Genomic DNA, 24,823 nt, shown 5'->3' with positions numbered 1-24,823 from the left:
AGGAAGAAGGCACTACTGGAGCTGAATTCTTCAATCTATAATTTAAAATATACATTGGAGGGAAATAGGAAGCATCTTTGTTGCCTCTCTGCCAAAACAGTTTGTGACATAAAGCAATCATTGCTTAGCTTTTTAATTAAAAATAAGTCATAGCCATGCTCTGAACCAATGCCTTGTGTATATTTTAATTTTACATTACTTGCAAAACTCCCAAGAGATAAATTGAAGAGAAATGCTACATGAGATTCCATGGAAATCCTTAAAAGCTGTCCCATGGTCTGTCGTTCTTCCTCAAACAACTTTTGATTTGCAATCGATGATGGACTGGGAGAGTAAGGCTTGGCAATATGGCCAATAAGTCACTGCAAAAGCTTGGGAACCAGCTGAGTGGTGAAATACAGTGATTATTTCTGCTTCCAATTAAAATGGAAAGACCATTCCTCTGCCATCCCTGACTTGCAGTCAGGGAAATGCAAGATCCTATTCCTCAGACAGTTTCCTCCCTCTTGCTATTGAAAGTGAGGTTTCGAAGATACAATTTAATTAGCTTTCTTACATGAAACCCTAATGCATTTAATTGCACCTAGAAATCAACTAGCAGCTGGTGTAACTTTCAGAGCTGGGGAGAAATGCCCTCTCTGAGGGCTACAGCACCTTTGGATTGTGCTAAGCTGCCTCTTGGTTATAGAGCTGTATGCTATCTATACAACTTGCTGTGGTGGAAAGGATTTTAATAGAGTTCTACAGGTCAGGATTGATGTGATTTGGCAGTTATGAAACTGCACGCAGAAATGGAGTAAAAGTAGTGAATTGTCATCAAGTATGGTAGAGTCATGAGACAGATTCAGGCTCTTTCCATTCCCTCCCTTAAGATTGATCTGCTTAGCATTTGAGATAGAAACCTGCCTTTGCCTAACAACAAGTTTGTTTTTCAAACTGAGGCTTAAAAAGCCTACTAGTAGTGCTGGCTTTTAACAAGAGCGTGGCATGTGTAAGCCTGAGACAGATTTTATTCTGGCAAACTTAGATAACATCTCTGAAATCTATCTGTAGCTGAACAGTGTAGCGAGGGAACTGCTTTTAGCTGGTCTCTAGCTTGGTACAGATAGCAGTTGTACTGGGATTTCTGTTGAAACAGCTGAGTTTCAGAGGTGGGAAGTTTGGAGAAAACACAGGCTTTTGCAGCCTATTTAGAAGTCAGAAAAACAGAACTTCTAGAACCCATTTTGGAAAGCAGTGCTTCTATAGGCTGCTGGGTGAGAGCTATATGCAGCATCCAAGATGCCTCATCAAAAAATGCAATTCGTTGCTGCAGGTACCACTGAGGTTTACACAGAGCTGCACATGATCTGCAATATGTTAGATTAATTTGGTTGTGGACTTTAGGCAGCTTTATAATGTTTGAGAACTTCTGGGCTAAATCATAACACAATCATGTATGGAGATGGTGCAGCTTCTCTGCACATGCTGTATCTTCATGGATAAACAGAGGATGTCCCCCCAGCAGCTACTATACCATAGAAACATTGCTTTAACTATATAGAAACAATTATGGCAATGGTGGTTCTACATTTGAGATGATTTAGGTACAGTCATCTTGCCAAATTCAGGTGGAGGAGGGGAGTCTAGATGAATTACTTCCAGATCTGCCCATGGGCTGAGAAGAGGTATGCAGTTTCATCATGATTTTCTCAGGTACTTCTTCCTGCCATCTTCCCTGAATAATTTTAAATCAACTGTTTCCTCTAGTATTTATTCCTTCCAGACGTGTAGGCAGCTGGATGACAGCCTCTTGTCACCCAAATGAGAGTGCATATAACTCTGTCATCAACATACTGTTGACACTTGATCTTGTATACTGTTCTATTGAGGCTAAGCAGATGGAGAGCAGGATGGAATGGCAGCTGTATGCGAATCCTTTGCTCTTGTCATTAGATCTTTAACATATTGTAGATTCTGTTGTTACTGCCTCAGCACGTCATTCATTTAGTGAGGAATTCAGAAGTACTGCATTTGGTTTGCAGTCTGAGTTAAGAGCAAAAATAGAAGCTTGTTATTCTTTTTGCTGCAGAAGTGACCATATTTTTACTAGATTGTTTCAGCATTGACAGCTGTCAGTGATTTTTATGAGAGATAGCAGTAGCTGGAGGCACAGTTCTGTTTGCACAGTTCCGTTTGCTTTTGCATCTGCACCAAGAGTTATACTTATCTATCTTCTGTCATGCTAACTCCCCCTTTGGCATTCCTGCTTCTGTCCTTTCATCTGTTCCAACCACACACGCAGGCGATTGATAAGACAATTGTTTTTTTTAGCGATTTCTTGCTTACTCAGCTCTAGGTTTCAGATCCAGGCCTGGACCAGCCCTTTAGAGGGCTTCTGGAGACATTACCCTGTCTTGGCAGCCCTTGGGAGACTGTTAGCAAATTAATGAGCCACTCTACTCCAAGAGTGTTATTTTTCTGAGTGAGAGCTTTGTTACCTGGAATGATCAGTTTGTAATACCTAGTTCTTGTCAATTTTTTGAAGCTTCCCAGTGGTTAATTTGAAGCTGTTTCCTATGTAATAGTTGCATGGCAGGCTTGTGAGCTAGCGTACCAGATTGTAATGCCAAGAGCCATTGTAAGGAAAGGAAGAGTTTGATGTCCTGTAATGAGACCTATGCTGGTTTGAAAGATCAGCAATAGGCTATGTGATCAAGCACGGTCAGGAAGAACCAACAAGGTTTCATCTTTCTGTAGAATTTCTCATTCCATCCACAGGCACTTCTGGTGCTTATTGGTTATAGGAAATGGGTCAAGTATCCTCAGTTGAGGTTTCGATTGTTGCTGAAAATTAAGGGTTAATTCTCAGTTAATTCACTGTGGCCCAGAAAGCAAAGCTAGGATTTTCATCACTGACAATAAATGGGGGGGAAGAAGGGCAGAAAGAGGTTTGTTTCATCAGTGAAGAATGAATTTTATGTAAGATCCTATTGCATCTGGGAAAGATAAATGGAGTTGAAAGAAATTTTATTTGTGCTGAGCATTCGATGATAAGATCCATTTGAGGATAACACTGACATCCAAAAAGATACATGCGTTATTTTTGCTTCATCCATTTTAATAGAGAAGATCTAATGGGAAGACATGTATTATGTTGGCAGGAATTAGCTGTGGGGGAGGAGATGAGAGCAGTATAGACCAACCTGTTTAACAAGAAGAAACTTTGTGAGCCGAAAAGCAAGATTTTTTTTTTTCTGGCTGATGTGAAATGCACTTCTTTTTTTGCTGCATCCCTTCCCCTTTTCTTTATCTTCAAATAGATACAGAAAGGAGATTTCTAAACAGAGGAAGATCTGCCAGTGTCCTTGTTTCAAAATACCAATTGATTTACACTGTCTTATGAATTAATATATTGAGCCATTGATAACTTATTCCTAAGAGTATGTGCTTTGTTTCACATTCAAGGTCCTCTGCTTTAGACAAGCTAAACCTAAATTCTGCTGCTGAGGGCTCTAGGTTCTGTGGCAGTGCAATGCAGAAGCCTGAATTTCAGCAACTTTCATAAAGTTCATAAATAAAAAGCAGAGTAAAGAATTATAATCTAAGCACAAAAAGGATGGTGTTATTTATGAAGGAGGTCAGCTAAGGATGTCTGTTTCTTATTATACTTCTGGACCTTAAAAAGCCACAGACTTGTTTAAACTAATTGACAGCACTATAGAAGTCAGTGATGCAAATGGCTTCCTAGGAGCTAAGCAAAGGACATATAGTACTTTCAGTAGAGTGGTAGATGATTTATAGCAACTTCTTACCCTGTCTCCTGGTATGACAGGTGAACTAGTTAATAGGTTGACATTAAAAATTAAACCAAGTGAAGTCCTTCAGTTGCAACACCCTATTGAGATGAGTAGAGCAGAATAGATACTGAATTGATTTAGGTACTGTTCAGTCTTGGTAAGGTGCTTGCAATCAAAAGAAATGAGTTGAAATGTCTAAAACTTCAAGTTCATATTCAGGGTCAGAACTGTGGAGCAGAAGATGGTGGGAAGATGAGGAAATGCAAAATATGTGCATCTTGAGTTATGCTGCTGCTGTTTTTGCTCTGCTCATGCCTTTCGTTTGTTACTGTGCCTCATCTCTTGCTCTGTAAAGTACAAGTGCAGTTCTGTAAAGTTTTCTGCCTGTATTTAAATGTTCTTAAAATAGTCCTAAGCCATATGTAGGCTTTGCTTTGGGATGTCGTTTTAGTGAACATCATACTCTTGTGGATTGATTGTGCTTTTGAAGCTGCATCTGTACTGTATAGTTCATGTAGCATAGCTTGTTAAAGCATATTACCATATGAGGTGTCTCTGCTGGCTAAAGGCCCTAGTACAGCTGCTGATATATTAGGAAAGCTGTCCTGCCTCTACGGTTACTCTGTAACCTGTATCCATACTAAGAGCATTTTGTGTGCTGTATATGTATAGCTGTACTGGCAACACTTATCTTGTGCCTGTACAGATCTAAAGCATAAGCTGGTAAGCATTCTTTTCTGAAGCTCTTCTCCCTGCATCCCGTGTCAGAGTGGCTGTGAAACTTTGGATATTACCAGTAAGAGAGACTGCTGTCTAGGATGCAGAGTATGATGGTTGTGCAAATGTGGAAGGATGCAAGAGCATCTCCTCCATGGATGGAGTAGAATGAGGTGATTGGGGTCCTAGCATCTCAGGTCTTCCTGCTTGCACAGACAGCCTGCGGCAGGAAGAAGAGCTTCTAGTTCTTCCCTGGGGTGCTGCAGGTGAAATCTACTTTCCCTTTAGGTCTGTGTACTTCGGTGCTGTTGCTTTGGGTCCTTGGGTCAGTTCTGGCATTAGTCAGCACCTTCTTCCCTGGGAAGAGTCAGCCCCTTACAGGCTGTTGTTTGTTCTGCAGTTTGAGACTCAGATTGATATAGCTGATGCCCTTGCCATCTTTGGGTTCAAATTCCCTTCTGTAACTTAGCGTATGTTCATAGCAATCTCTCCTTACTCCCACCTCACCACCCAGTTCCCTTTATATATTTCTGACATTCTTCAGCTCTGTTTTTGTAGGGTTTAGCATGTTAGGTATTTCTCTTGTGTGTTTTCACAGTTGGTCAGCCTCTGGTGAGAGCATCAGTTCAGTTGAAAACTAGTAATTAAATTTTAGGCTAGTGCCTGATAAACCCACCTGGTCTGCTCCAGTCTTTCCTCTCCTTTTACCTGTCAGGATGGAGCTTCATGGATGACAAGACTTCCCCATGTAAACAAGAGAACAGCTGCACCCCATGCTACCCCAGCCATGTAGGCTCTTTATTGAGGCTGATCTCTCAGCCCAATTTGCTGCTTGGGCTAATGGCCTGAAATTTATTGGCATCTTGCAAAGGGGAGGCATCTAGTTGAGAGCAGAAATGTCTCTATCGAATTTAAAAAGAGAAAAAGCAAGAGTTCCTGCTGAGTTTCCCTGCCCACTTGTGCCAACTTTCTCTTCTCCAGCTTCAAAATATGTTTTTCTTCCTTGAGTGCCAGAGAGAAGGAGGTAAAAAAGGTCCTGCTCCGCTAAACAAGCGTTTGGCACTTTCCTTCTGCTCTCCGTTGCTCTCCTTACAGATAGGAAGGCCCTTGATCAAACAAATGGCCGTGCTGATGATGTCGTGCCTCTGCTTTGGCCAGGCATGGTGCTGCTGGGACCAGGGCAGTGGTGCAGCACCATTGCCAACTGGCAGTGGTAGCACAGGCTTAGGACAGCCTGCTGCTCCTTTGATGACTGACAGTATCCTGGAGAGTGCCCTGTCCAGCTCTTCAATGTTGGCAGATTCCATAAATGGAGAGGGAAGATGGAATTTCAACAGTGTAATTAAATAGCAGCACCTTCTCTGGGATGGAGTGGGAGGGGAAGAAGGAAACATCAAGTCAATATCTAGGGTTTTGCAGAGCTGAGGCTTCTAGCAGAAAGTTTTCTTACCCCTCCAGGGCAGGAACAAATTAGCTCTCTAGCTCTGTGCCTGAGTTGTGCCCTGGGCCCCCTCCTTCCCATGCAAGTATAGCAGCCTGATGGGGAGGGAGAGATCATCAAGAAAGTTTCCTTCAGGCTGTTGATTGCCATGCAGCCTCTCCTGGCTCTCTGCCATGAGTAAATTTTTAGTTTAATACCTAAGCAGTGGCTGTGACAGGTGCTACAGTGCTGATGTGCCAGCACTGCTGAGTTGAAGGGGGAGAAGAAGCAGCGGACTTGGATGGCCTTTGCACTCCCCATGCAGCACGTTTGCTGAACACTCTGGCGGCCTGTGTTGTGTGGTGGTTTGTTTTTTTTTTTGTTTTGTTTTTTTTTTTTTTTTTTTTGCTTTTCCTCTTGCCTTACAGCCCTTCTTTCTCAGAGCCGCCTTCTTCCCCTGCCAATCCAATGTTGCTCCTAAGTTAGCCACAGAAGTAGCTGTGAAGTGATAAAATGAGCTTTAGGGAGCTTTGCAGAGGATGTATATGCCCACTTCTGTTAATGGAGAGTGGAATGGGCACACCAAAGAGGTAAGTAGTTGCTTCTTGTATCATCTTTGAAAATAGAGATGTACAGAGATAAATGACTTAACCAAATCTTTCCCCACACTTCATGGATACAGGGATGTAAAATGGAAGTAACCAGCTGTTTCTTTAGTGTTACAGAGTTGTTTTTTCTGTAGAAGCTTAGCTACCTAAATAGTTTTAGTATTTCTAGAGGAAGACTTCTTATCTTGATGACATTTTCATCTTGAGAGATGAAATTCCTTAAATTACAGGAAACCTGTGGAATTTCCCGTGAAATGTGGGGAGATCACCTGATAAAGGATTTTTTACAGAAGTAAGCAACGGTTAAGCCACTGTTCCATGAAATCCAGTCCAGGCCATGTGGTCCCTAAAGGGAAGGGGGAATATCTTTATTGCCTACTGAAATGACATCTCGATGTTATGTTGTTGCCAAGAAGAGAGGAACTTACTATGGTTACGTTGCCTGTCAGGGCTACGACTTCCATAGGGATGCTCTTAAGTGTCCTGTGGGGCAACTCCTGAAGCTTGTACACCTCAAACTTCACAGCACTTATAATTGGAGAAATGTGATGTTCAAAAGCCTGTTCCAAAATGGCACCTGGGAGCAAATGAAATGCAACTCGCAACTTAATAAAATGTTGAGTGGCCATGTCTAATGGTGTGGTTCTGGAATATTGAATCAGTAGTATAGCAATGCCAAAGGGCGAATTTGATGTTGGTTATGCTGAAGAGTCTGGAAGCTTGCTGTGACTGCTGACAGTGATTATGGGTTGAGGAAGTGTGATGCAATATTATGCCTGTCCTAAACCAAAATTTCACACTATTAGATATCAGCTCTCGACGCTTTGGCAGGGTGTGGTGGATGCTTCAAAGAATGGTGGACACTTAAAGCAGTGGTTCTAAACTGGTTCCTGGACCCTTGCTGGTCAACAAGACTGTTGCACGTGGCCTACAGCTAGTTTGTGGACTGGCCCTAAAAGGGGTAACTGTTGGATTGGTCACTTCTATGCATTTGTGTTGCTTGTTTTAAGAGTGTTTGAGGGGTGGCAGTGACAGCCTCTAAGTTGTAGAATCATGGTACTACGGGATTCCTGTGATAATTGAATGTTATTCCTAGAAGTTTGGAACTAAAAACATGGAAAATCCCACTGGCAGAGAGGTGCAGTCACTCTGTAGCAACTTTTCAGGCTGGCTAGTCTGGTTGAAATATTTCAGTAACTTTCTGTAAGATTTAGTGATAGAAGCAAAAAGAATCCAAAAGGAATTGGCTGTGATCTGTGGAGAATGATGCTTCCTGGCAGGTTTCTGACCTTCTTTGAAGAGAGGGACCTGCTGATGTTGGAAGAACTTGATTTCCACCTCCCACCCTCCATGGATAGAGTAGGGGGTCTGGCTAATGGATGCAGTTGCAGCAGCCAGTCTCTATGAATGCATCAGATTGATTAGCTGGTCCTGGTTACTGCTGGGAGTGGTGATTATGCCAGTACAGCTGCTCTCTCTTTTTGTGTACTAATTACTACATGCACGGATATCATCACCCTCAACACTGCATGGAGTTGTCCCATTAGCGTGGGAATGGGAAGCAGCAGGGGAGGGGAGCTCTTCAGAGTGACAGGCTTTTTAGAAGTGAATGGAGAAGTGGATTGATGAAGCAGCTATTCTTACGCAGAATTTCTAAGTCATCCCGTCTTGGAGATTCTGCCCTCAGCCAATATTTTTGCAGCTTTGTAGGGCCAGGCCCACGTCCTTGGCAGCACTTTCCATTGGGTACCATTTACTGCAAAGCATCTGAATGTTGAGCTGTAGCTAACAAGTCTCTAGCTTTCAAGTGGCCAGTTGTTGAGCCTACATGGCAACAGCTGTACAAGTTGACTTATCAGTGGAGCAGAACTTATGGCTAGTCCAGAAAATCAGCTTCACTAGCTGTGGTGCCTTACAAAGCTGCTTTCAGGAGAAAAGAGAAACTGTTTCTGACTTGCTGAAGAACTGTGTGATGGAATACCCTTACAGTTTTTGAGACATTTGAGATGCTTAGTTTCTGAATGTATGCTACCTGCTCTTAGGTCCCCCTCCCCTTCCTCCTTAAAATCAGGTTTCCCCATCTCAAAGTGTACCATAATCTTCATGGCAGCAGGTGTTACCAATGTACATTTCTTTTTCTTTCTACAAGATAAGCAAGGGGTATACTGGAGCAGGTACAACAGGGATGGGTAAGAGATACTTAAACCCCTAAGGGCTATTCCTTCCATCCAAGCATTGAGCTTCTCTAAATAACACCAACTGCTGAGTGATATCTAGAGTAAAGAGTGACCAGCATCTGTTAGCAGAGAAATCTTAAAGGCCACTTTCTCCTCTAATGTGACCTCTTCAGAGAAGAGGTTAAATGTGCTGCTGATAACGGGAAATAATGTAGCTATATTGTTTTGCTCTGACTTGCTTTGGATTGTGGTGGTCTAGAGGAAGGTTCTGGGTACCAGGAAGGTACCTAGAATATTGTAGGATATATGGTTACGTGGTCTCTTCATCAGACTTCTCAAGCTGAATAGTCAAAATAGACAACATGTGAGGTGAGGAGTACAGCTGCAGAGGAAAACAAGTACATAAGCTGTCCTCCTGAGCCCCAGTTTGGTATGCTAGCCAATGAGTCCTACACCAGTGAATCCTAATTATTACGTCAGGCCACTTCAGCAATGCAGCAGTGGTTAGTCTGTATTCACATCTGCCGTTATCCTTGTGTTCCAGTGTATCCTCATTCCCTTCTCTGCTTCCTGATCCATCTGTCTTTTTGGTGAAGTCTGCAACAGAGGCTTTGTGGATGGATGGATGCCCCCTTAAAAAAAAAAAATATATAGTGAAAACATGCCTCTCACCTGTGGCTTAACCCCTTGAAAATCTAGATCCTGAGTCTATGTTATTGCAGTGATTCCAGGTTAAAATGATGGGTAAATTTCTCCAGAAATCTTGTTAAAGATTAGGACTGGTAAACATGACCATTCAGTCCTGCCCTTCTGTAGCCGTGATGTGTACTCATGACCCAGTCCACTGATGCAGCTTGTCCCCATGTGCTCCTAGTAGCCAAACCAGCTCATTACTCCTCTTTCCACTTCCCATATCTTAGTTTTACTGTCTAGATTTGTCAGATTTTCTGGCTATGTGGAATGTTGTTAATGTACCGAATTCTGGTTGCTGGATGGCGGAGCGCACGGAAGCGTTGTGCTATATGAAAGACATCAGCTTCTTAGAGCAGAAGGAGAGTACCTGTGTGGGTATAATCTGCTGCACTTTCATTGAAGCTCCAACACTTCAGAAGCCAGACTAGTGCAGACTAGAAAGCAAGACTAGAAAGCAGAGCTTGCTGTTGGGTTATAGTCTATGTCCTTAGCACAGGGTTCTTGTTCTCCTTTATCAATGCAGTGTCTTAGAAGCACTGGTTTGCAGCAATGCTAACTATTTGCAGTCTTAGTGGGGTAAGAAGCTGAAGAACTGCTGAGGGTTTTACATTGGATGGTGTTGGGAAAAGAGCTGGACTGAGGGGTTTGTTACTTCTGTACTTGCGCCATTCTCATGAACTCTGGACTTGATTTTTTTTCCTTGTCTGTGCACCATTGAGGTGGAGGGATGGAGTTGGTCAGACTCTGTCATCATTTTTGCATAAAGCTTTGTTTGCTTGATAAAAAAGAACTGCTCATGTTGAAAGCCCATATGTTTGCCAGTTTCCTGATCCACCCTGGTGGATTAAGGTGAGGGGCGAAGTTAAAAGACCTGAAGACAGTTGTCTAACAGCTAGTTGTCTAACAGCTAGACAGCTTGCCCCCAGCATTTTGTATAATTAGTTTGAATAAAGGGACTGTGCAGCCCACTGTGAGTGACGGTTGGATTCTCCTGGTGGCAGTGTCTTCTGTTCTAAGCTATGTGCTAATCAGTCTATTAAACACGGGCACATGTGTGCGCTTTTCTGGCAGATGCTCGCTCTTGCTCCTGGATTAGTGGTTTCTTGCAACATTCTGTAAAGTGACATGTCTCCTGGGCCAGCTGTGCTGCTGCAGGGAAACTGAACATTTATTTGAGCCTTCTTGGCTCTCCTGCCTTGCATTGTCCTGTCAAGTAACTTTCTGTTGCTGTTTCAGAGAGTTTTCAATGTTCTGTACCCAATGCCTGCTGACCAGAGAAGACACGTCAGCATAAACTCTGCTCGCTGGCTGCCAGAACCAGGTCTGGGATTGGCGTATGGTACCAACAAGGGGGACCTGGTGATTTGCCGACCTGAGTAAGTGATTGCTTTATATTTTTACTGCTGTTCAACTCTTGACCTTTCTGTTCTTAGGGCACTGGAGAATAAGATGGCTTTTTGCTGCTTGGGGCATTGTGTTTGGGGGGCAAAAAAAAAAAGTCCTGATACTTCTTTTGGACTGCTGTGGTGTTTAAATCCATGTTTGTTTTGCTGATTGTAAAGTTTTGAGGCCATTCGAGGTTTCTCTCATATAGTTCATTATCTTTCTCATGTCCTTCTAGGCTTCTGCTTTGTTTCATGTATATCTAGTGCAGTGTCTTTCTGTCTCTTTGGATTTATGGATTTGTGAAACTTTCCAGTGGAGAGAGCAAATTTAAGACATTAAGATATGCTTGCTTTTCTTAGTTGTCATGGACTCCCTGGAATCTACCAGTCACAGGTTGAAAGCTGCTGATGTAGATTTATTGAATACCTGTTACAGTATTTAAGCATGCGATTATATGAGCTGCCAAGGTTTTTGTCATGATTATGAACAAGTCAATGAATTGTTTTGGTCCACACTTGAAAGCCCATTGGCGTGATGTGTAGACTTTAGCACTCTCTATTTATACAGTGCCATGGAGGGTGTAACTGTCCCTTTGTAAACTTGCAAGAAAACCCTAGCTAATTTAGATATTCTGTGACACAGATGATGATCAACAGTCTGAACAGTGAAGCATGTGTTGCTTTCAGTATTTGTGGGAGGTCTCTGCACCATGAATTCATTAATTCCCTTTTCTCTATAGTGTTCTGCAAGTGTTTCTTTTGGAGCAGTTTCTTTTGTGCTGTGGCAACACTTGAGGGATTTCTCTGCTTCATTTATTTCCTGTTACTGAGCTACTGGTGCTCTTGGGTTATGCTTCACGTGTTGAAGTTCCTTGTAGCTCTAGAGTTGGCAGCTAGACACTTGCAGCACCGCTGGTGATCTTACCACATGCATGTGGACTCCATCTGTTGTGCATGAGATCAGCATGTGGTGCTTGTGAAGAGTCATATGGTCAGTGTAGAATGACAATCTAAACCAGAATAAATATATACAATTGTAATAGTGACTTATTCATTACAGCCTTCTGGTGAAATCTGCAGTCGGAATTCAGATTGGACTAATTTCAGTAGTACAGAATGCCAGCACTCTTCAAACAGCACTCCTGTTCTCTTGAACATAATCTTTCATTAAGGCCTTACTTATACATGAAGTTTTACAAGATATTATTATGAAATAAGCTATAATCACTCTCTTTCAGAATAAGTGGCTTTCTTCAAGAACAGTTGCTGTACTTTCTAAGCAGAAGAATTATTCAGGGATAATGGCTCTCTTATTGAACACTAGAGAGTTATTTCAAGTTATTCTCAGTACAGAGAAGTGATAAGATCTAGTCTACTGATTATGGCTTATGAGATGAACTTGGACAAGAACCCAGGGAAATGGAAGGCAGTCTGCCTGAGGGTGGGTGCTTTGACTGAAGGTCTCCGCTGCAGAGCTGAGCTTGGTCTGGCTGTCCGGGCTTGCCACACCCTACAGTAAACATTCATTTTGGTGCTTAGAGTAGCCATGAGTTAAGTGGCATATCTCGTATTGATGCCTTGCTAACTAAAGCCACTATAGGAAACTTTTCATGGTGTGCTATGGAAGCATGATGAGGCTTCCACAACATCTGTGTAATCTTGGTAGCTTACCATCTTGCTAGGGCACTCTTTTGTTTCCTTATTTCTATCCCAGCAACAGTCATGCACAAGTCCAGCAAAAATGAACTTTTTGTATATGGACATGAAAAAGGGTGGATGTAGAGGTGGGAGGTTTAATAATGGTTTGACAGAGATGCTTCAACAGGCTCTCTATTGGTGAATTTGAGTAACTGATGCTTCTGGTAATTTTTTCAGACCTTACATGGACTGTTGGGTCCTTTTTGGAGCAGGACACCTGATGTATATACTGTTTTGGACTGCATCATTTTATAGACCAAGAACTGCCAGAGTGACTTAAAAATCTCCATGAAGACACAGATATGTCACAGATGAACTGAGTAATTTGTGTTGAGACTCTAACATCGGGGCATGCAGATCAGTAAGGCTGTATAAGAGCAGAAGTGGCTTGCAGCTGCAGTGTCTGCCCCAGACTGCCGCAGGTCTACTTGTGAGGTGCTCAGAGGAAGAGGAGAAATCGCAGTATGTAGATGCCATCTCAGTAGTTCCTGGCTTAATAGACTTGGTCTGAGGTTGGTGTATCTGAAAACTTGAGAAATGAGGGAGAAAGATGAAAATATTTGTGTAGTTTCCGTATGCAGTTATACAGAGGAAGAAGAAAATTGAGTAGTGGGTTCAGCAGTTGGTAGAGGACAGTATATGGGGGTAGTGTAAGAAACAGCAGGGATCAAGAAGAAAGTATACTGCTGAAACCACCCCTACTGTTCTAATTTGGCAAAGAAAAGAGTGTGGTCAGTAAGAAACAACAGGGATGGTTATAATTCCCTGGTTCTTTATTCCCATGTACAATGGAGGCATTTGAAACTGAGTACTATAGGGATAACATAAACAGGTTGGAATAGCAGCTGTGCCTCAAATACAAGATTTGGAAAGCACATGTTTAGGAAAAATGAGATGAGTAGACTGGAAGTAAAAACTGACACAAGCAAATGCATAACTTGAAGCTCCATGGGCTCATAATGAAAGGATATGCAAATAGTTGTTTGAAAATTCTAAAGAAATGGTAATTAAAATCAAGTTTGGAGTTATGTCGCTAAGTTGGGGGTAGCACCAATGGCAGGGTTTTTTGCAGATGGAAATGGGGAACTTCAAGTTAGTTTGGCAATCCACAATGGGAGCTCAGTACACAGATTTTTTTGAAGCAAAAGGGGAAGGAAAACTAAAAACATGAAGACTGGGATAAAATGCATTGTAGTTTACCTAAGGTAGATTATAGCAGGTTGATCTCATACCTGCCCTTAAGATTCTTTCCCCCACCCACCCCCTTCTAGCTAAGGAATTGCTCCAGATCTAATATCTCTGCACTTTAGCAAGGCAATTCCTGTGTGGAACTACAATAAATCTATTTCAATTTTAAAGAGTGAGGCTGGTCTGGCGAAAGGCCTAGCTAAAGGAAAGAATACAGTTTGAAGGTGAACTCTGTCATAAGAGATGTTATTGATGGGCTTCCCTAAGAACTTGTCCTGGGGCTGGTTGTTATTACTGTTTGCATTAATGCCCTGTAAGGGTGTGCTGAATAAATCTGAAGAGGTTGTGACATTACTGTTGTCATCAGGGAAGGATCAGAGTATTGCACAATAATTTGGATTGCCTTGAAAGTGACTGGAGCTGTAGAAATGAGATAGAATTTAATACTACAAAGTGTAGTTAGTGACTAATAACACTAAGCTCAGTAGTTAAAATGACAGAGGAAGAGAAAGACCTGGGATTTTAGTTGATCATAGGTGATTATGAGGCTTCAGTATTTTGTGGCAGTGAAAACAACATACGCAGTTCTAGGATGAGGCATAAGATACTTAACAGTAGAGATAGAGGAATGCTAGTATCACTGCAGAAGTAACTAGAGACATTAGGTGAAACAGTTTAAAATTTGGGTGTGTCTATTTAGAAGAACCGCCTTTGATCTGGTACAACTAGAGAAGAGCTACTAGTAGAGTCAGTGGAACGTATTATTTATCTAAGAAGGCCTGCAGTGTGGGGCATTTAGCCTGGCAAAAGGAAGAGGTTATATAGCCTTCCATAAATACTTCACAAGAAAAATATGTGTAAAATACAGGAAAGGAGAATTATTTAAGCTTATATACTTTTTACTAGAGAACAGGCATAAAGTCACTATGAGTAGACTATGGCTGCAAACTCGACGAAAGTTTCTAACTAACCGACTTCTGCAATAGCCTATAAGTAGGTTGGATGGATGCAAAAGGCTTAACTATTTGGAGATGCAGCTTGGCTGAGTTACAAAGGCAAGTATATGAGTTGAATGTTTGTAATTGAGGGTGGGACTGGATTGCTGATGGAGGAGACTTCAGTATTTCAGACCAAGGTCCCTATCTGAATAGGTGTTGATAAGTTGGCTGATGGAGCTGTTGTACTGTAGAGAGATGAGGTGGTGACAATGATTATCCACAGGCTGAAATGCACCTAAATGAGCCTGAAAGAAGTCTGGAAGAGACTGGAATTCATGAGCCATGATGAGGTATTATCAGCGTAGGTCTATAGCTTGTTCTGTTTGCAAGATTTCATAGGCTTGCTGTACAGGCCCTGGTTGACCCCAAGGGCAAGTTAATGAATAAGTGGGGCAAAGTACAGAATGCCTGGGTTGGTACCTGCTCTGTCTCCATACAGAAAATGACATTCATCCCACTCCCTCTCTCAGGAGTTGATACCACTAACCCCCCTGTGGCTACTGTTTGCCCTAAGAAAGCTGTTCTGTGACAGAGTGCTAAACAAAAAGCTGTTTCTGCATGAAGCATTTGTAGGATAGGTTAGTGTCTGGCAAATGATGGGAAGATAGCACTGCCCCCAAAACTATGGGGAAGCTGCCAGTGCCACTTGTGTCGCTGTGATGTGCTGAACCCAGTACAGTAGCTGCGAGGTTAGAATGAAAACTTTATTAGCCAAAGATGTTTTGGATTTTTACCATCACAAGGTCTGCAACCAGAAAATGTATCTTATTAGCAGAGTTGTGTTGTAGTGAGCATGGGAAAGAAGGAACACTGCGTACCCATTTCCTTGGATTTCAGGGTGACATTGAGTATACTATCTTGTCCTGTTGAAAAGCATCAGTTTACTTGTTCTTCCTTTTATGTGAATATATTGGAAGAAACTTTAAATACAACTTCAGGAAACTTCCTCCTTTCCCAAACAATTAAAGGCCAACTGACTTAGGCTGTTTACTGATACCTTAGTTTGAACTTACAGTATTAAATGCAAACTTGTATTGAAAACCCAGAGATCCCAATTTCCAGTAAGTAAATAATATTCTGAATAGGGATAATGAGTAGTAAAGGTGGTGGAGTTGGTGTTCTGCAGTGTCTGCCCATCCTTCCCTTGTTCCTGTCTTTTGCTTGTTTAGCTGCTGGTTTGACTTGCTTGGAAATAAATCAATTGACTACCTATCTTGGATCAGGTCTCTAAGACCTGCTTAAAACTTTTTCCACTTTTCCTGCTGAAATACTGTCTTTTTGAAGTTTGGTCTGCTTGAAAGCAGTAGGAAAGGAACCCAACATTTGAAAGTAACGTCCTTTGAAAAGTGACTAACAGGACAAGCAATTTACTTTTCATGTCACAGGTTTAAAAGTTTGTTTGATCTTTTGTTTTTCTTTGAAAAATCATCAGCCACCTTATAAGAGAAGGAATCACTGGGAGAAGGTTCATGGAAGTGAGTTTGGGGAGAGAGCCCAAAGTGCAGGAAGCTGGCATGAAGAAAGGCATCTGCAAGACCTGAAGATGCACTCAATTCCATTCATTTTTCTGTGTGGCATAGGCAGTCTGGTGTCCTCAGGGGATGCTTAATGCTTGTCTTGTGGCTTTTTAATCAGTTGCAGTAACGATAGACTGGAGCAAGGGTACTCAATCTGTGGTTCCCAGGTGAGTCCTGCCCATAAGAGCAGGTTTGGCCTTTGGCCCCAAGTGTGAACATCGCTCAGATGTGAACTGGAAGGAAACAGGTTTTAGTCGGAGATTTTGACAGCCTGTTCCTTCCCTGAGGGTCCTGTAGTCCAGTTTTGTCACAGTACAGAGTACAAATGTCTGCCAATCGATAGACATAAGCATACATACTAGATCATGAGAATGTTGTCTGCTTGCATATGGCTTCACATTATCACATGGTAGCCTGTGCTTTTTGAATGCAAGATGGGTTTGTGTTTGATCCAGAAGTGTGGGATTTGAAAGGCTTTGTGGTTGCCACATTTTAAAGGCTGGGCACAGCTGAGCTAAATCAAGACACCAAATTCATGACAGTGATGTTCTTTGCGAGGGACATTCCTCATAAGCACTGGAATCCCTCTGGGCATACTGCGTGAGGTAGCATACTCCACTTAGCAAATGATGTGTGTTACCACGTACTTGCTGTGGCCTAGAGGTCTGTCACAGGCTTTGGTACAGAACAGTATGAATTCACCCCTTCCCCACTGGTATCCTGCTGCACACTGACTTTTCTATGTGGCTGCTTGTGCTTTCTAGCCTCCTCCAAGCTGTTTCTCCTTCATCACACTCTGCCTGATGTTTTTTGTATCTGGGGCTAGTGCTAATGCTTATTAAGGTTTTGTACTTGTTTCTGTGTAGTTCAAGGCTTGATTTTGTTCCTGAATCTTTATTTTTTTGCAGCACAGAATGAAATCCAGTGTCTTGTACAGTACAGACTCCTCTACTGAATTAAAAAGGAATTTATCTTTTAATGCTCATAGCATTTCCTGTTCTGTCATGTCCTAACAAGAGCTTTCCTATTCAGAAACAAGCCGTGATGCAGCTTCTCAGACATTAGTAGTCTTGTAAATCATGAGCAGGTGAGACTGAAAGTGAGGAGGTACAGACTGCATGCTGCTTATTGCCTGTGCTGTCTTCTATTGTGGAGGACTGCCATGAGAGAAAGGGAGGGGATCTGAATATCAGTTCATCCCCTTTTCATCTTGGGGGAGCCCCCCATGTTCAGGAGCAGGTTCTGGAAGGGCTCATGTGCTTTTTAAAATAGTAATCCAAAAATCTCAATCTTCTGTAAATACTATTTCAAAACCAAGCACTAAAAGCACCTCGTCTAGGGCTAGCTATCTAATTCAGGCATCTGCAAGAGAAGAAGGATTTCTTCTGCAGACAGAGCCTCTGGTAATGGAATTAAACTACCCTCTGAAGATGTGTCTGGTTCAGAGACAGCATCCAGTGGAATTCACTCATGGAGAGGTAGGTGTGGAGACTCTCAAATTGATTCAGTGCTATGCAGTATGCATATTTTAATTTTCATGGTGAAATCTCCCTCTAAAGTGAAATTACTCTGTGAAAATTCTCTTCACAATAGATTTCCATGCTTTGCAGAGGATCATTGCAATTGTCTGCCTATGCCAATCCAGGCTTTTTTTCCCTTCTGAGAATTGCGTATCCTCTCATCTAGTGATGGGGACAATGTGCCTGCATCTGGTTATCAGTGCTGGTGAGGAGATGGTAATCTATCCTGCTGCCTGGCATGTCATGTCTCTTTGCTGGCTGACTCCATTTGTCAGCCTTTCCAGCCTTTAGCAATGATGCCTCCCAGCAGCATAAGCCCTGGTGTATTGTTTGCTTTTTAAGAATAGCTTCAGGAGGATGGAGTAAACAAGGAGACAGAAGGAGGAGCTGTCTTCCTTTGCGTGTAACTGAGAGATGTTGGCAAACCTGCACAGGGAATATTTTCACAGCTGTTAACCGGTGCAGCCACGGAGCACTTGGTTATGTTTGAGTCCTCTGCAGATGGCCTCACAAAAGGCAGGATCTGAGCAGTGGCCTTTGTCCTCAGCCAAGCCAGCAAATGTACGTCCTGGAGCTGCTGCCTGCTAACTACAGGACATGTTGAATTTTCTAAGTGAAGATGAGAGATGATTTTGATCATCATGATTTTGATTAAAAGGACTGAAAATGAAGGGGTTGAGGTGGCCAGTTTTGCGTTGAAGATGCATCCTGATAGTTTCACTTGGATTTTATCAGTCACATATTTAAAAACTAAAGTGAATTATTTTCAAATTGTTCAAAGAAGCCTAGTATCCTGAATGCTGAGAGACTCCGTCATTGCAGATGCAAGAGAAATACAGTAATAATATGGAGGTTTGAAACGGTACCTCCATTCTGCAATTGTTTTTCGTTCCATTTCTATTTCTGTATGTGAATTTGTCTAAGATGAATGAGGTTATTAAGTGGAAGATGCCCTCATACAGTTCCATTTAATATGTGTGATTCCTGGAGATAAATTTTGAGTTGCGTTAAGTCTGCGGGTATTAGCAAATTCATTTCCTTCATCCTATTCTTCAAGATTTGCTGAAGAGCTAAATAGTTTTCCTTCATGAGAAGGGGAACTTGCTTCAGAGCTCAGTGATAAAGAAACCAAACTGGCTGCTACCAGTTTGTTTTTAAAGTCACAGGGCTTCTGCTGGTCCCTATTGGCTCTTAGATGAGGTAGTAATCTTCCTATCTAAGACTGTGGCCAGGTATTTTAAGAACACTTAGCAAATGCTTCACTTATATCTATTCAGATCACATCTGCTGCCTTTTCTTCCTTTACTTTTTTTTCTATTTCCATCTACAAGAGTAATTAAATTTTATGCAAGCAATTATGTGACTTACTAAAAACCCCCTGCCTACTCCTTGTGGCTTGCTCTTTCTTTGTTTTCAGATAACTTCTTTTTTTCTCTTTGTTATATTGCTTTCTTAAGGATAAAATTTAGGCTTAGAAGAGAGTAATTGCCAGTTTAAGGATGGTTTCCTTTTTGAAGAATGCAGCTAAGTTGGCTTTTTGGCCTTTTGTCACTTCCCCAGTTTTTTGTAACTTGTTAAAAATCAAATGTGAGTGGCACAAAAAAGTTAACTTACTAACATTTTCTTAATGAGTACAGCTAGCTGCTATACGTGGCTTTGCCTTTTGTTGAAGACTTTCTTACTCCTAATTGTCTAAGTACCATTGGATTTTTTTTTTTTACGTGGAGGCTTCAGAGAGACAATTCAGTATTGCCACCACTTCGAGTCATCATTGCTTTTGTCCTTTGCTTCACTGATGAATGGACCTTTTTTCTTCCTAATATCTTTTCCCTCGTGTTTATTTTTAGACTGTCTTTTCCCTCTTCGGCAGCACCAGCCTATCCTACTTTCTTATAACCTTTCTTTTCTCTACAAGTCTGTACTAGACCTTTGTTGTTTGGTTGTTTTCTCCCTTGTCTTTCCAGTAAGAGTAACTTTATCTCCCAGTCTTTGATCCAGTTCATTCGTGGAGTGTTATTGGTTGTCTTTTCTGTGTGTTCATGTTTGTTTTTTTGTTTTTCTTTTCTTTCAAGTGGGACTGTAATGAATCCAGGTAGCAAGTACAACAGTCAACACTTCCTTCATTTCTTCCTTTTTTTAAATCCTCAGTCTGTCTGGTTCTGCAAATGGTCTCTACTGAATGGCTGTGATGTGATTAACTGGAGTAACTGGTGGGTGTTTTTGAGCAAGTTTCCGCCTGCATGCTGTACAGAACACTTAGGTTTTTTAGTTGGCTAATTTCAAGGCTTTGGAAGAGGAAAAATATCAAACTTGGTGGATCTCATTGAGATTGGATCAAGTCAAGATCTTGGTTCTGGAGACTGGCAGCTTCATATGTGCTCATCACAATGTTCTATTAAAAAAAAAAAAAGCATTTGCTCTGCTTGCTATTCTTAAACATTTATTTTAAAATTGATTTTCTCCCATTTGAAATGCATTTTCCCATTTTAGTTTGTTTGTGTAAGATCTACAAAACAAGCCTACTTTGAAGTTTGTCTTTGAATTGACTCAGATGTTAGCTTCTGGTAAAAATGGAAGTGAAAGTTCCAAGTAAACTGAAGAGTGAGTTTGGCTCATAAGACTTGTAGCTGTTTAAGTTGTTTAAATAATTACAAGGCTTAAGCAATTTGCAACCCCCAAAAGACTCCTAGTATCCTAAGCTGTCTAAGCTGCTGAAAGAGCTGATGGGACATAAACAGCTTAAGATATTCAAGGGGTTCAAAGCTTACTGGGCATATAGTCTGCTTGTAATCACTGTAAGCAATTAAAAAGGCTTTCTATAAGATTTTTAAAGGAATTTAAGCAAGTTATTCATCTTTAGAGCTTGCTTTAAGGTAATACCCAGCTAAATTGGTCTTGTTTAAGGAACTAAAACTCTGCATTCTGTAGATTTCCCTTCCAGAGTATCTCTACGTGCTACTTGGAGTAGATTGGAGCCACATAAATGAAGGACACCCTGGAATGCTGGCAAGTTGTTATGGGTGAGAAGAAAGTAAAAATTCAGGAAATTCATGAGTTTGGTCTGTTTCTATCTTGTTTATTCTGGGCTATTTGGTCTGAGTGATATATTCTTATTCTCGTAAACATGACATGCATTTGTTAATTGCTAAAACTGTTGTGTAGTGTGCTACCTGGTACACAAAGATTTTATCAGTGTTGCCAAAACAGATCTTAACTCTGGGTCATCTTCTCTTGAGTGCTTCCTTTAATCTTCATATGCTTCCTTTAATCTTCATACAATGTTGCACTAGTTCAAAAATTTTGCATTTAATGATGGCCTTAGCATGCCACTCCAAATTGGGATATTTCTCTTTTAAATGTCAGAGTAGCTGACGTAGTCACAACATACACAGTGCAAGAGTCAAGTTCAGGACCAAGAGGTTCCCCTTGGTTTCTGTGGCCTGGATTATGACTTCCTATGTCATGCTGAGAGTAGCATGAAAGAGCTCGGAGAAAAGCTGCTTTGGAAAACAGAGTTACTGCATTTTGGTAGAAGAATTGGTGTGGGCATGAAGACTCTCCATGAGAGAGACTTTTTTGTTCTTTTCCTCAGCACAGGAGTTCTGCTGTATCAGTCCCTCAAGGCCACTGCTCTCGACCACAATACTTATACTTGAGTCCCAAGATAATCAAATGTCCACTCTTATATTCAGAACTGTCTCCTTCTGCTCTGTCATAGTTCTGATGCCTAATTTCCATTTATAGCTCTTGTTGAATATGCTGGAGGACCAATCCTAATTTAGGATTTTCTCCTAGTGAATGTGAGACAAATTCCTCTTACACTTATCTTTTCTGTTTCGGTATCCTCCATGCTACTTGTTTTGAGTCTGTCCATCTGGTGCATGCAGTCAGCTAGAGAGGCAGGTTACAAATTTTGAGTCCAGGAAATCACTTGGGTTTTAGTGGTGGTGATCGTGTGGATCAGAAGAAACCATTCTGTTTATGTTCGTCTTATTGTATTAATTCTCTCTTTCTCTTTGTTCACTCACGCACTCTTGGTCTCATGCTTTCTCTCATCTCCAACAGCTTAGTTTGCAGATAACTACTTCCTTAGCTGAGATATCACATTTTGTCCATGGAAGTAGACTGATAGAGGTGTGCCTTCTATCTAAATCTTATCCACTGGCTGCAAGAGTCTGGACTGTATTTAGCTGTAGTTGCCCACTGGTGGACAGAACAAACTCATGAAAATTCATGCTGTTAAGACAGAGAAGTGTTGTTAGTTAGTTGTGCTTATAGATTTATAAGGCTATCCTTAGTTAAATGGTGCGAGTTTGAATAGAGCTTCTTCAAAATCCCAGCATTTAACATAGCTGGCAGGATTGCACAGTTGGATAAATTGGATCAGTCATCTTGTGTAGTGTTCTGAGTTGAGTTGACGTCTTCCCTGAAGCAGACATGTGGCTACCAGCTGCACCAAGCTGCCCTGTTCTCCTGCTTCTGCAGCACTTCAGCAATTCAAGTAGGTGTCAGGATGTGTTTCTGCATGGTTGCTGGTTTCCAGGGAGACAAAGATTGCAGAATTTTGGAAAATAAGCAGCCTGTATCAGTATAGAAAACTGCACAGTAAAAGTGCACCTGCTAATGAGAAGGAGTAACCTAGAGGAGGAGTAACCTTTTCTTTGTTCCGCTGAGTGGGATGAGCAGGCTAATTTCATGTGTCACTTAAATGTTTATGGTTCTCAAATCTTAAACTGGAGACCTTATGTTCCATAAGATTTGCCTTGTTTGGAGTTCCTTTACTCAGTCTCATGCTCTTCCCCTGGCTAGTCACATGTGGGCTGTGCTCCAAGGATGTGCTCTGAAATAGGCAGGGGTCAGTGATGCTGCCAGCTCTTCCTCTGTCAGAGGGAATTACTGCCCATCAGACCTACTCCACGGATCTTGCTTGTTGGTTCCATACAGTTTGCATTGCAGCCAGTTTCCATTTGGATTTGCCCAAGCTTCATCTCCTGCATAGAAAGCTAAATATTTATGAAGTTAGGCATTAGAAATAATTGTTTTCCTGTCCAGGAAGCTGCTGGGAGTGCCAAACTTTGCCTAGGACTGACAATACTGTTGCCTAGCTAATCATGGGAGCCAGAGCTGGGCTTGCTGTGCTGGTGATCATCATGTGCTGGCAGAAGAGATAATGAGCTGCTTACAAGGGTGCATCTGGAATCCGGCTGAGCGCCACATGGGATACCATGTGCCGCTTCATCCTGCCTAAACCAGGACAATGGATTCCTGGTTCTTTAGCACAGTGTCACCTTATGTGTTGTAGCTCGCTCTGTGTGTGTGTGTATATATATATATATATATGTATATATTTCTGTGATATATATGTATATATTTCTGTGTGTGTGTGTATATATATATGTGTGTGTGTGTGTGTATGTATGTATGTGTGTATATATATTTCCTTGATCCATTTTGAATGGTTTAGGAATGCCAAGTTTTCATAAAGGGAGGAAAACGCATCCTGGCAAATTACAAATCATTTGTAAATTAACCCAGTTTATCCTGTTGGCTCAGTGATCTTGAATGGACAGTATATTTGAGAAACTGGCTTTAAAGAGTAACTTTTTTTTTTTTTTTTGGTGGAGAAATTGAACCTTGGCAGCATGAAAAACAGATATACGCCTAGCTATGGGCTGTATGGTTTCACTTTGCAGCTGCTCTTCCCCATGTTGGGCCTCCCAGAATCTTACACAGCAGTAGTGGGGTAGTGCAGGTAAAAAACAAAAAACAAACAAACAAAAAAAACCCAAATTCAGTGCTGTAGCAGACAAGATGTGTGCTACTGTCGGGTCTTTGTGTGGCAGGATTTGGAGAATGAGAACAGTGCATTTGCTCATTGCTAGTGCATTCTTGAGTGTTTGGGATGCAGTAAGCACACATTGTATATGCTTGCCTGGACCTGCATATACTACTTGCAAAATGATTTCCTTCTCTTGCCATCTTGCTGCTTAGCTTTATTGTCCTAGCAGAGTTGATGAACTTTTTTCCTAATTCCTCCCCCTCCTCTTAAACTTTCAATTTTGGATATATGAGTTGGGGGGGGGGGGTTGTTACCATGTTGTTTCAGTCAGTTTGTGCTGGCTTATGCTTTGTCAGTTAACTCTTTAATTACTCTTTAGGCAGATGTGGTAAATAGTATTTCAGTTTTCCTGTCACATGTAAATAATCTTGTCGCTAATTTCTACATACTGGTCCTAGTTTCTTCAGGGGCTACACTGGAGTTTAGCAGGTATTTCCTCCATACAGAGGGGAGAGGCTGTGCTACTTCAGTTGTTGCTGTTTGGTTCTTACAGGCCCTTCTTTGAATCCTTATTCAACTATCAGCAGAGCATGCAAGTCTGTGCCCTTCACACTCCCCAAGCTCATTAATGACGTGATCTGGACAGAGGCGTGAAGGAAAAGTCTCTACCAGAACAGACCCCCCGCAGGGAAAGCCTGCCTGTGACCAGCTCTGTGTTCAATAAAGCTAATGGAAATTTCTAGGGAGAGCTTAGAGAGCTTAGTTGACAGCCATAAAAAGGAAGAAAATAAGAACTTGAGTGGACTTCACTGCCCATGACTGACACAGTGTGGAGAATTGCAATTTTTCACCTTGAAGCCCTGGGCAACAATCGTCCTGCTTATTGCATCCACATCCAAGTGGCAACATGCTCCATACTACAGAAAGGTTGTCTCTGATGCTTTGGAAAATGTTAAGTGCTTCCAGCATTTTCATGCTTAGAGTTTGCTGGAGCAAAAGTTAAGTGCTTCTATTACCTGAAAAATAGTAATTTCTCTAGTGTAAGCTCTGTTTCTGTGAAATGAGTAGTCAGGCCTTGATATGCACATCTCCTAGGTAACGCACTGTGATTACACACAGAATTTACAAAAATCTGGCAATATTTTGTAATGGGAGTTTAAAAAAAATAGGTTTTCTAGGCAGGGAGATTGCATTGCTTTAAATGGATGTGGCTGAACCAGTGCAAATTTTAAGCGTAACGGAAAATCTGATTTAAACTGAGGTAATTGTAGTTGTCACACACCTCTTGTTGTTTACTTAGATTGGTTTAGGGTGCAGCCAGTCAAGATTCTAATGCAGATGTGG

At 41.6% G+C, this 24,823-nt stretch overlaps 1 protein-coding gene across 4 annotated transcripts in view; it reads left to right on the top strand.

Annotated features, from left to right (window-relative positions):
- Positions 1-24,823, top strand: part of AMBRA1 (autophagy and beclin 1 regulator 1) — a 140,704-nt gene that overhangs the window by 100,845 nt on the left and 15,036 nt on the right. For all 4 annotated transcript variants that reach the window (XM_064512673.1, XM_064512674.1, XM_064512672.1 and 1 more), the window contains one exon: positions 10,631-10,770. In XM_064512673.1, coding sequence (XP_064368743.1) covers positions 10,631-10,770 — 140 coding nt within the window. The remainder of the gene's footprint in view (positions 1-10,630; positions 10,771-24,823) is intronic.

This window comes from Dromaius novaehollandiae, chromosome 5 (assembly GCF_036370855.1).
Source record: "Dromaius novaehollandiae isolate bDroNov1 chromosome 5, bDroNov1.hap1, whole genome shotgun sequence".
In the NCBI taxonomy this organism is placed as follows: Eukaryota; Metazoa; Chordata; class Aves; order Casuariiformes; family Dromaiidae; genus Dromaius; species Dromaius novaehollandiae.
This window is presented reverse-complemented; position numbering and strand designations above follow the sequence as displayed.